This window comes from Ictalurus furcatus, chromosome 21, assembly GCF_023375685.1.
Source record: "Ictalurus furcatus strain D&B chromosome 21, Billie_1.0, whole genome shotgun sequence".
In the NCBI taxonomy this organism is placed as follows: domain Eukaryota; kingdom Metazoa; phylum Chordata; class Actinopteri; order Siluriformes; family Ictaluridae; genus Ictalurus; species Ictalurus furcatus.
The window spans coordinates 12,681,244-12,694,477 of record NC_071275.1 but is presented as its reverse complement, the minus strand read 5'-3'; the positions used below and the strand labels follow the sequence as shown (position 1 = coordinate 12,694,477).

The window sequence follows — 13,234 nt, the reverse complement described above, 5'->3', positions numbered from 1 at the left end:
GTTACTCTTCTTATGTGTTAATTTACATACATTTAAGAGCATGAGCTGGATACAAACATTCTTTCTAAATTATGGGATTTTCATGATGACCAAATGTGCTGTGTAAATTCTCGCACAAATTATTTACAAATAAATCCATTCATATCCAACTTGATAAATGAGGCCCGATGTTAGGATATGTTCATCATAGTATTCTGACACCATGTGAATCACCAAGTAGAAAAAAGCTTCTTTTTTTTTAAATAAGTTGTTGCCAGTGTTTGGCAGCATGAGGATTGTATCTAAATGAGGATTTGAATGAAAGTTTAGTTTTTCTTTAGCTAAAAATTGTATACAGTGTTTAGTGTCTGTATACTTCTGAAATATTGTAGAGTCAATACAGACTCAACAGCATCATCTTTTTCTTACAGTGTGCACCCAAGTGTGTGAGTGTGACTGGTTTAGGATAATGGTTGCCATAGACACAGCGGTTAAACAAAATAATGTCTGATAATAAAGGCGGTATGGCTTATGGGGTTATCTTCATATATCAGGGTTATTTCATTTTCAAAGCCATTATTATCATTGTTTCTCTATCAAGCGTTATGTAAAAGAATAATCAGTAACCAGAAATTAAGTGTTTGTCGGAAATCTAGTAAAAAGTCCATGGAGGCAGATGTTATGCAGTGGGTAAGATTGCACTTTGGTTAATCATCTTACTGTGGTAATATTTATGGCAGTGTTTTTCCTCTTATGCATGTGCAGTAAAGATTTGTACATGCATGGCCTAGTTATCATGAAAGATTTACAGCCAAAGTGGCAAAATTGACATTTTTGTTATTTACCAATATCTAGACTAGGAATACACCCAGTATAATGTCGCCAGAGCAGGATTTGTATTATCCAAGTGTGTGATTCTTATCTACACCTTCTACATTATAGATATAGTACTTTTATTTCCCAGTGATGCCTTTGTTATTGCAACATAACAAAGACAATCTTTGCCTTTTTAATTTTTCTATGTTATTACATTTACTAAGGATATGAGCTATAGATACACTTATACAGATTAAACAATTTACAATTAAACATATTAGCAAATATAATATAATATAAACCTAATATAAACCCTGTTCCTGTCCCTGCATAAATACTGGCTGTTGGGATTTTTTCTGTTGTTGTTGTTGTTTTTTATTTAATCTAATTAATTCTGGTTTTGGAAACTTGAATGATCAGGGCAGTCATGATCCACACAAATGCACACAGTATAAAACGTTTAACTGGAAAAAATGGTACGATATTCATCTTCTGTGTCAGGTTTACCACAACTTCTTTGTCTAGTCATATTCACTCAAACAGACATTTGTCAAATCTTCCTATTGTTTTAAACTTTACTTTCACTCACTGTTTTCAAAAAATATTAACCACAAATAAATCCATTACAGAAGATTGCATTGTCTGAAAGTCAGTAGTATTATAGAATTTCATCAAACACAGGGATGCATTCTTCCTACTGCTCATCACGTTTTGATATTCACATTTTGTCAAGTTGTGTTTTATTTATTTTGATATTCCACCTTCTGTATAATGGCTCATTACTAAATGTTGCAAAAATATTCTTGCTTGTTTTAAATATTCTATATTCTATTCATTGATAGCCACACCATTTGTGAGACAGCAGGGACCAAGTACTAAAATCACGAGAGTTTAGACAAAATATAATCTTATATTTGAGAAAGTCTCCTGAGATTTTCCAAAAATTCCAAAAATTGTAATTAAATGTGCAGTAAGCCTCATGCATTACAAAAAACAATGGTTACAGTTCAATAAAAGGAATAAACTTTCATGTTTAGTGCCACTTAAGGTTAGATTGGGTTACCTTTTTAAACTGTCATATACTGTAAATGTCTGGTTGAACCTCTCCAATGTGAATTGAATGAGCCTTTCATCAAATGGAACTTGTAAATATTCTTCAATAAACACCCTCTGATTGTATTTAGTGCAATTGTGTCTGGTATTTCACCACATGTTATATTCATTGAGGTCTACCATTAAAGTCCTTGGTGCCCATTTACAGTAAATAATTTATGTTCAGTACATGAGTGCAGTTTACATGCAGGGTCATATTTTATAACCTTAAAAGAGATGGAGTAATTCAAGGTTATTAACTGCAAAAATGCTCATAATGTTCAGTAATTCAAACTGTTGCAAAATAGTTGGAAGTCATATTACATTTATATGGCCTCATAAAAATCGTGATTTATCTAGCTGACTGGCCTATCTAATAAGTAAGCTGTTAAAGCATAGTAAGGAAAAGACTGTAGTCCATTTCTGCAACAACTTAAGATTTAGACAGAGAAGCAGATACTGGAGAACACTACTATTTTCTGCAATCAATGTATTTTTACAGCACTGTTGAATTCTCAAATCCCATTGATCAGAAAATGTTAATTAATTCTCTATAACAGCAGCTCTGATGGTAGGGCCAACTACAAAGCAAATCACAATTTCTATTATTATAATACAGGGTGTCCCAAAAGTCTCCAGACCATAGGGTAAATTAACACATTTTAGCAAAATGTAACTTTATTTACAAAACATCCTCTACATGATTCGTTGTAAAAACACAGAGTCATGTCTAAAGGCCCTGGCCTTTAGGTGGCTCAATGGTAATAAATAAATGCAAGCTTACCATAAAATGTGGTAAGGTAGTGTACCATAAATCAAAAATTAATCAGTGTATTTCCTTCTTCCTGATTATACTTTTAATCACTTATCACCTGCACTTTGGTACCCATTAATATACATATAAATGAGCTTGCACATGTTCCACTTATTACAGAGGATTCTCTTGGAAGGTGGCAGGTAAATATATTAACAATGATCATTAATTAATTGCATGTTTTAGATTTGGAGAAGGATTTTGCATTAGTTGCTTTGTCAGGGTAAATAGCAGTAGTCAGGAATGCAACTAATGGCTTTTACTGTTTAAACATATACCATAAGCATATAAAAGTGAGTAAATATATATCAAATATATATCAGTAGGTTTGTTTTAATTTTACTAAACTGCACCTGCATACTGAAAATGAAAATGTTGATGTTAATGCTGATTTTATCCTGATAATTTTACTCATACAAATTGTTTTATTTTGTTAATACTCTTTTAATACTAAAAATTTTGTTGTTATTATATATACTGATTGTTCACTAATCATGTCTCTAGGTGGATTTCTAAAATAATCTGAATTGATTCAGCACCATCATGTTCAAATTATCTCTCATAGCAGGTATAAAATTATCACACACACACACACACACACACACACACACACACACACACACACACACACATATATATATATATATATATATATATATATATATATATATATATATATCATAATTATTCATTTTTCAACTAGCTGTTCTGTTTTGCCATATATTACTCATATGTTAACATGTTAACTCTCTTCCTTTACACAGGATTGGGACTCCTGCTTTCTCTTCAGCTTGGTAATTCTCTCTCTTTATGTTCAAATGTTCAAATTTCTGATCAAATTCTGGTATTGGTGCTTAGGTTAATAACTTAAACTGGCATTTATTCATCAAAGTTGTGTAGAAACAAGCACAGATTTAATGTATATGAACAGATCTATGTCTGATACCTGAGATTATCATAAAACATAAAAATGAGTGGAAATAATGAATCAGCTTAATCTATGTAGAATCAAGCTCCCACCCACAAATCCTTAAGCATAACCAGATCTGAGGAAAATCTTCCAAAATGGAAAAGGGAAAATACATTTTAATTAATCTTAGAAGAGATAGAAGCGGTTTTGTCCAAGGTTGCTGTAGATAAAAATTCAATTATGGACATGTGTTTTGTTTTTATATAGCAACCCATGTGAATTTGATTTATAATTATGTTTTTGTTGATTATTTTAGAGTTGGTTTTTGTAAGATTTGTACTGTACTCAATTATTGAAATAGAATGTATTCTTACTGAAGTAAATGATAAAGTAAAATAAGTAAAGTAGAATATACTTTTTCCTGCTTACATTTTCCTTTTGACCTTGAGATTTTCTGCCTATTTTTTCCTGCCCATCTGCTGTTTTTAAACATTAAACATTATTAAACATTTATGAAACATCAGCTAAACTATTTCCTATATTTTAATATGAGGTTTCTGTATATTCCAGCAATTATTCGTATTATTTGCTTATTAATAATAATGCTGCTCTGCTTAATATACTTGCTATTATCATTTGTGATATAGTTTTTGATTATTTCACTACAAATTAAACATTTTTCAGGTTGTTAAAAATGTAAGTTTCAGGTTTATCCATATGCAGCTTTGAAGAATATGGGCCATTAAATTTGTGTGTTCATGTATGAATAAGCTTGAAAGACATCTGTGTTCTTGACGTGGTTCAAGATTACAAGACTATTACAGAAATAACTGTTCCTCTCACAGCCTATTCTACAAAGCTGGTGTGCTACTTCAGTAACTGGTCCCAGTACAGGCCTGCCAGTGCCCGTTTCACTCCTGACAATGTTGATCCCTTCCTCTGCACACATGTCATCTATGCACTGGCAACTATCGGCCCAGACAATAGGCTTACAACTATTGAATGGAATGATGAGGAGATGTACATGAAACTGAACAGCCTGAAAAATATGTAAGTGAGACTAAACATCGTTCTACAATAATTTTTAATATTTCTTTAATAGGCTAATCATAACTGCAATTAATCAGATAGTATGCTTTATGCAACAGAGAACAGTGACATGCAACAAAATGGTATATATTATTAATGTAATACATTTGTTATTTGCTATTTCTTTCCTTTGCAGAAACCCTGTTTTGAAGACACTGCTGTCAGTTGGAGGCTTGTCCAATGGCATCAACCAGTAGGTACCCCCTTGTGAAATGACAACCAACCAGCAATCACAGCTTTTCATCCATGCTATAATCATGAAACTGAACATTATTTATATACATGAAGCTTTCAAAAGCAATGGCTTTCCATATCTCGGCCTGTGCTCTTGGGGTGGGAGGGATGGCATATCTCTTTCCATCACAGCAAAACTAGCCAATTGTGGGCATCTGTGAGCTTGGCTATGCAGAAGAGGGTTGACAGCACTTTCCTCTGTGTTATGCTGCCCTGTGACATGAGCAGCAGGTTGGCTGGCTTCTCGTGTCTTCGAGGAAGCATGTGTTTGCCTTCACCCTCACAGGTTTCTAACTCATATGATAGGGGAGAACTGGATGGTGGGTGGGAATCGGCAGGTCACCAAAAAGGGGGAAATTTCTTGAATGTTAACATGCTTAAACAAATGGAACAGCCTTTCTTTGGACAATCTCAATATTTTTTAATAAATAAAAAGAGATCACCTGTTCTGTTGCAGGTATAGTAATATGGTGGCCACTCCAGAAAATCGTAGGATCTTCATTCATTCTGCTCTGCTTTTCCTCCGGGCTCATGGTTTTGATGGTCTAGATCTGGCCTGGGAGTTCCCCGGACAGAATGGTAGTCCTGCTGAGGACAAGCAGAACTTTGCTGCACTGATAAAGGTGAGCAGAATGTATATGGAGCTGAATGATTACTGATAGATGACTCTAATATATAGTACATGGAATTGTCAGGTGCTTGCCAATGATTTGATGCTATTTGTATTGTTAAACCTTGTACTCTGCAGGAGCTGAAGCAAGCCATTAAACAGGAAGCCATAGACACCAGGCTGACCCAGCTGCTGCTTTCCATCAAAGCAGGAGCCCTTAAGCCAACCATTGATGCAGCTTATGAAGTCCCTGAAATAACAAGGTATTCCAGAGATACATGAGACCTCTTCAATAGCTTAGGAAAACATAGGTTATAATAAAAGTTTGTTCATTATGTTTTGTTGTTGCAGTGAAGTAGACTTTCTCAGCATCATGACTTATGACTACCATGGTTCATGGGAGAAGGTTACAGGTCACAACAGTCCTCTTTTCAAGAGTTCTTTTGATCAAGGAACCCACACCCAACACAACATTGTAAGAGACAAACCTTATGATCCACTTAAATATGATCAACTTAAAATTTGACTTCTTCTTTTGGGTCTGAACTCTATCCTCACTTTGTTCAGAATGCTACTGTGTCTTACTGGATGAGCAAAGGGGCTCCAGCTGAAAAGCTGCTTCTAGGTTTCCCCACATATGGACGCACTTTCCGCCTTACCACCACCTCAACAGGCCTTGGTGCACCAACCAATGGCCCAGCTGATGCTGGCCCTTACACACGTGATCCTGGCTACTGGTCCTATTATGAGGTGATCTCTAGTTTTAAAGTAATTCAATTATGAAAAACTATAAGCATAAAGTGGTAATAAAAAATAAAATATAAATAATAATATAATATAAAATAATGGTTAAGGTTTTTTTTCCCCAAAGGTCTGTACTTTTGCATCGGCGGCCAAGATAGGATGGATCACTGAGCAGAGCGTTCCATATGCCACTCACGGATCAGCTTGGGTGGGCTATGACAACCACGAAAGCTTTGCTGCCAAGGTAAATAAAACTGAACTGAAAAATTTCCACAAATTACTTTCCACAACTACACATATATTTATGTTTTATACACTCTATTGTTTAATCATTTTCTTTTAGGTTCAGTGGCTCACATCCATGAACCTAGGTGGGGCATCAGTATGGACCCTTGACCTAGATGACTTTGGAGGACATTTCTGCTCAGAGGGAGATTACCCTCTTGTTAACCACCTACGCAACGCCCTGGGTAAATAAATGCTAGCTCAATATGCAGGTTTCATTTAAATTTATTTGACTACATGTTTTTAGTTTATGGCCTAAAAGTCAAAATGGCAAAACTGAAATCATTTGAGAAGGTGTTTTGCCATTCTTAAGCTGTTACATAACATTGTATAACTCTTATAGGTTTCCCTCCCAAGCCAACCACCACACGTCCCCCAACCACTACCCCAGACCCTATTGCCACCTTTTGCACTGGAAAACCTGATGGTTTGTACCCAAACCCTACTGATGCCACCACCTACTTCCAGTGCTTCCGTGGGAACACCTACTTGCACCGGTGCCAACCAGGCCTGGTCTATGTTGATGCCTGCAAATGCTGCAACTGGCCATAAGAAGCCAGAAGACATATGTCAAAATATTCAATAAAATCAAAGCCATGCTTCTCCACACAATAATTTCCATGTGTTTCAGTTTATATACTGTAAACTCTATCAGTTTGGTAAGACTGTTGACTATCACTTATCACTTAACTTTGTTTGGGCAGTCACAAATACAAACTATAGGACTCTTGTTTTCCTGGTCCCTTTCATGAGCAAGTTGTAAATTTTGTCAAAAAAAAGAATAGAGCTACAACTGAAAAAGATTATTTGTATTGAATTTATCTTGTGTGAGGTATGACTTTTTGTGACATTACTTCCTAAATCAACAAGGTTCTTCAATGTAGATGCTTTTCACAGTGTAAAACAGCACAAGGTAATATCATGTAAAACAATAATAAAAAAAAAAGTTCTTCCAATTTGAAAAAAGACATAATCAGAAGCATCAGAAAAGAAAAAAAATAAATAAATGCAAAATAAATGCATCTATATAAAAGCTATAATATTTATCATATAATACATACAATATATTATAAAATATGTTCAATATATTATATTTGCATTACTGGTGCTAAAATTAACAGTAGCATATTTTTCACTGACACAAATATGGAAGAAGATAGGTAATTCAAAATCAGTCCCTTTTCAATATATAATAAACAATTAAATATAATAAATTATTTAAGGATATAAATATAAGAAGAAGGCTAAGTATAAAATTATTTACAACCCAATTCTGAAAAAGTTGGGACTGTATGGAAAATGGTGATTAAAATTTTCAAAAGAGTGATTTGTAAATGTACTTTGACTTGTATTTAAACAAAAAATGTATAAAGACAAGGTATTTGATGTTTTACTCAATCAACTGCATAGTTTTTTGCATCATGCATCTTCATATTCAGGGAGTCTCAGCAAGTTTTCTCTTGCCACTGTTGCCTCTGGCTAGCTCATTAGACGATTATGATCAAGTTACAATGTCCATTGTTAAAAGCGCTATACAAAAAGTAGAAGAAGAAAGCCATTATTTTTACACACACAGTATACATTCCTACATACTACATGCTTTAGGGGTTTGTACAATGTGATGAGTGAAATGTTTGTGGTCTTGAATGAAATGTATCCCACTAAAATACTCACAAAACAAAACTTTAATATATCGACTCACTTGCATCATATAATACGTGCTCTCTCAGCGACATCATGGCATGCACTGCTGCACTCTGAACTGCTTGCATGTCACACTGACAGGTGTATCGACCTATAAAACATGCATTGTCTCTGACAGATGATTGGCTATCGGCTAACATCATCATATTATTTAAAAATATTACATCCCCTTTCTTTTGAATGAACAAGGTACTGTTTATATATTCAGAGAAAGCAAAAGTTTGTTTCAGACATTGTTACATAACTTGTATTTTAATAGACTATCCAACTGAAACATATTCATATGCTGTGAGATATTGAAATATTCTTGAAATTAATACTCATTCAAATTTTAAATAGTATGAAACACTGACAATGTTTTTACATTGTTTCGTTTTACTATTAAGGGCAGCGAGCCACCTACACCCTTGTACATTCACAGGTCTAGAATTACACTAGGTTTTATCTGACGACCATACCTGGTTCTGCGAATGGCAGGTTGAGAAGTTTCATCAGTGTGTTCAAGTGTGTGTGTGATGTTATTGTGTGTTGTGTTGTGAAGTGATGCTGTGCAGGATTCATCATCCTCATGTCTCAGGACTTCACTTGTACTGGTGTTGCTATGTTCTTTAGTATCCAATAGATGGCATCTGTTTCTCCAATATTCCTGTCCATCAGCAGTACACACACGATAAGGTCTCTCTATGTTTGGTGGTTTGACGAAAGCAGCATGTTTCCAATAGCCTTGCTCCTGTATTCTACAGATGTGGCAATTGAAAATGCGTGACAGAGGAAACGATCCTACAATTTCATGCGGTATTATGCGGTATCGCGCGCATGCTGTGGGCACAGGAAATAGAAGACCAGTAGGGGGCAGTCATGTTTCATTTGAATAAACATGGCTTGCTAGTAGATTCAGTAGTTCTGCCTGGACCTATACTATATACACATATATTATTTTACTAACCAAACAGTGCTGTTTCTTGTACTGAAGGCCATGATCTGCTTGTGCTTGGCCCACGGATCTGTGAACCTCTCTCAGAACCATTTTGCAGCAAGCAGCAGAGCACATTATATGTTGTCGAGCCTGAAAAAAATGGAATGTGAGGTCGGTTAGATTTAAGAAAAAATCTTACGTATGCTTTACATAAAAATATAACGTTTCTCATCAAAACTTATGATAAGCCTAATTTACACAAGTTTCTAATTACAAGATTGAGTGTGGTCGAGTCACATGGTATAGGTAACTATAGTATATAAATTAATGTAGCTATAGGATGTGTACTAGAATGGCACAAGGGTAACATGCAGGATTTAATACGCCAGTGACTGGAGTTCGAGGCTCAGTTCAGTTTAATGTTTTAAATGAACAGGGGGTTTTTCACTGTAGAAAGTTCCTCAAAGTAACGTTGAATGAATTCCATCTTCATCTTTCTTGCCAATGGAAACTTTTGTTCTTTTCTTAGAATAAACGTTTTATTATTTAAAAACTGGTTTAAAGTGAACACAAAAGTCCACACACTGAAAAAAGCTCACTGAATTTACTTAATTCAAATTCGTACATCGGTTCCATGTGATTCAACTGAGTTACATTAACATAATTTGTTTTTGCACATCAAACATGATTTGATCCTATATTTTCATTTATAGAAAATGCTAATATATTTTTTTCCTTTTCCTTCATAAACACACATTTTTACCTGAAATAGATCACTTTGATAGAGTAAATGTCAAAGGTAAATTGTAGCTAAATGTTAGAGGTATAGTGGTAAGGCTAAGAAAATTGTTCACACACACACACACACACACACACACTAAACCATTTGAAAATAAAATAAAAAACATCTTCATAAATGCCACTCCCCGCCAAGATAACCAAAGATAATAAATTTATTGGTTTATTCATCAATAATCTGTCTGATAAACCTGCAAAGATAAGGATTCTAATATAGAAAACAAAGTTTTACTGCTTAGTATGTAAAATATGTGTTTAATTTATGTTACTAGATTGTAAACTATAATGTTGGGATGATTATTTCTACAAACCGTATATAACGATATGTACTTATTGTGACTCTAATTAGAAAAATGCCATACTCTAGATTCTTCAAAGTACAAGATAAGATCTGATTACATTATGCAATATCAATTACCTTAGGACCTCCTGTTATTAATATTTAACTTGGGAATTGCTGGAGCAATAACAATTTATTTAAGATAGCAAATCTCTTGTGTTTAGATATTGAAAGCATGTGCTATTAGTTACTATTAGTTTAGTTAATAAATACAAACATAAGTATAAAAAATAAGAGTGTCTTATGGTTCAGCCTTTTTAACTTCTGTTCTCTGTTCGAGTGAAAATGACCAATATAGATTTTTATTAAAACTCCAACAATACTAATAATGATAATAACAGTAAATATAACAGTTAAATAACAGTTTTTAGCCAGAAGCCTCATGTGCTTGGTTCAATGATAATAATTCTATAATAAACATGAAGAATCATTTTATTTATGTTAAGAGGTCATGTATTAATAACTTAGAATAACATGATAAAAAGTATATAAAAAATGTCTGCAAGGGACATCTTCAGACTCTATAATTACGTATACAGTGGAGGAAATAAGTATTGGATGCATCAACATTTTTTTCAGTAAATATATTTCCTATGAGGCTATTCACATGGAATTTTCACCAGAAATCAGTATTAACTCAAGAAATCTGGATATATAAAGAATTCACAACATTAATGTCCATAAATAAAGTTATGTTTAATAATGTGGAATGACACAGGGAAAAAGTATTGAACAAGCTAACTGAAATTTATTTAATACTTAGTGGAGAAGCCTTTGTTTGTAATGACAGCTTCAAGGCGCTTCCTGTATGAAGAAATTAATGGGCCGCAATATTCAGGTGTGATTTTGGCCCATTCTTCTAAACATATTGTCTTTAAATCTTGTTCAATAGGATTCGAGTCAGGTGATTGACTGGGCCATTCTAACACCTTGATTTTTTTCTCTGAAACCAATTGAGAGTTTCCTTTGCTGTATGTTTTGGATCATTGTCCTGCTGGAAGGTCCACCCACGTCTCATCTTCATCATCCTGGTGGATGGCAGCAGATTCTTCTCAAGAATCTTCCGGTAAAGGGCTCCATTAATCCTTCCTTCAATTATATGAAGTCTGCCAGTACCATGCGATGAAAAACAGCCCCACACCATGATGCTTCCACCTCCAAACTTCACTGCTGGTGTAGTGTTTTTAGGGTGATGTGCAGTGCCATTTCTTCTCCAAACATGGTGTGTAGTATGACAGTCAAAAAGTAAAATTTTGCTCTCATCTGACCAGACTACACACTCCCAGTATTTCAAAGGCTTGTCCAAATGAGTTGTAGCAAACTTTAAATGAGATTTGACATGCCTTTTGTTTAGTAATGGAGTCTTGCGGGGTGAGCGTGAGCAGTGGAGTGCATTGCCTATTGTTTTCTCTGTGATGATGTCACCTGCTGCCTCTGAGTGTTTCTGGAGCTCTTTTTGAGTGATCCTTGACTCTTGGGCTACTCTTCTGACTATTCTTCTCTGACTCCCTGGTCAGAAGACTTGTGAGGAGCTCCTGTACATGGCTGGTTGATGACTGAGTGATGTTGCTTCCACTTGCGGATAATGGCCCAATGGTGCTTACTGGAGCACCATGAGATGTTTCTTGTGTGACACCTTGGTAACGAAAAAGCCTTTTTATAGACCATCAATTTACTAACTCAGCTGATATTAATTTGCACAGATAGGAGGTATAATTACTTACGGATTTCAGCTGGTCCCTTGCCTTACCTTGCCTTGGATAATTGCTTTTTCTTAGCGTGTTCAATACTTTTTTCATGTGTCATTCCACTTTATTGCACATAACTTTATTTATGACTTTAATGTTGTGAATTCTTTATATTTCCGCATTTCTTGAGTTAATACTGATGTCTGGTGAAAATTTCATGTGAATAGCCTGTCACGAAATGGAGGCAGAGACGGAAGCAAGTGCAGGTAGACAGATTAAATAACAGTTCCAAAGGGTAAGACAAAATCCGTGTTCAGTAAACAGGCAGAGGTTGGGCAATCAGGCAAACAGACAAAACTAGGCAAGGCAGAGAATCGAGGTCAAGAATGTAAACAATGGTCAAATATCACTTTGGCAAAACATGAGTATAAGGCTTGGATAATGACAGAGACAAGTAAGAGACAAGTAAGACGTTTACTTCACAAAGTCTGAGATTTAAATACTGTGTATGTGCTGTGTCTGAGATTGGGTGCAGGTGTGTGTTGTTAGTTCTCCGGCGAAGGCGAGCATGTACGTGTGTGGGAAGTGTAGTCCTCAGCGGCCATGTTTGTAGTTAGTGGTGCCTCCTGGGAAATGGATTTGCTGGTTTGCTGTGATATGACATAGGCTCATTGGAAATATATTTAATGAAAATTTTTTTTGACGCATCCATACTCCATTTGGTGCTTTTTGGCTATAAAGTATCACATAAAATCGTAACGACTCTCTATTGCAATAAGCCATAGGGAGTCTTTCCTGTCATTGAATCTACACCTTGTGACAAATTGGTATCTGTTACCAGTGTCCATTTAAAATTTGGAACAAAAGCGAATAAACTTTGGGTTAGGAAGAGAGAGATCCAGAATCATCACTTTCAGAAAGAGTTGTGTACCAATTAAACTGAAACCATGATTCAAAAACATATAAGACACATATAATGACAGTTAAACACAAAACACAAAACCCTAAAACACAAGGTAACATCAAAGACAAAACACACTTTTTAGGTGCCATGTTTAGGTAACCTGTGTGTGTGTGTGTTCTCTTTTAAGTGCTATCACTGTCCATACACCTTGTACAATAATAAACTCTCTCTCTCTCTCTCTCTCTCTCTCTCTCTCTCTCTCTCTCTCTCTGTCTCTCCCTTCACTTCTTTTAACCTCTTCTAAGGAACTT

General features: G+C 35.0%; 1 protein-coding gene across 2 annotated transcripts; it reads left to right on the top strand.

Moving 5' to 3' along the window:
- Positions 1-2,816: 2,816 nt before the first annotated feature.
- Positions 2,817-7,385, top strand: chia.1 (chitinase, acidic.1). 2 transcript variants are annotated; one of them, XM_053652994.1, is made up of 12 exons: positions 2,817-2,844; positions 3,206-3,269; positions 3,466-3,495; positions 4,457-4,661; positions 4,837-4,893; positions 5,392-5,557; positions 5,683-5,807; positions 5,896-6,019; positions 6,112-6,294; positions 6,416-6,532; positions 6,632-6,758; positions 6,917-7,385. In XM_053652994.1, the coding sequence occupies exons 2-12, from the start codon at positions 3,245-3,247 to the stop codon at positions 7,123-7,125; spliced, it is 1,368 nt and encodes a 455-aa protein (XP_053508969.1). In that variant the 5' UTR covers positions 2,817-2,844; positions 3,206-3,244; the 3' UTR covers positions 7,126-7,385. The 2 variants fall into 2 exon arrangements, with proteins under 2 accessions (XP_053508969.1, XP_053508970.1); XM_053652995.1 differs by lacking the exon at positions 2,817-2,844 and adding an exon at positions 2,884-2,994.
- Positions 7,386-13,234: the final 5,849 nt, after the last annotated feature.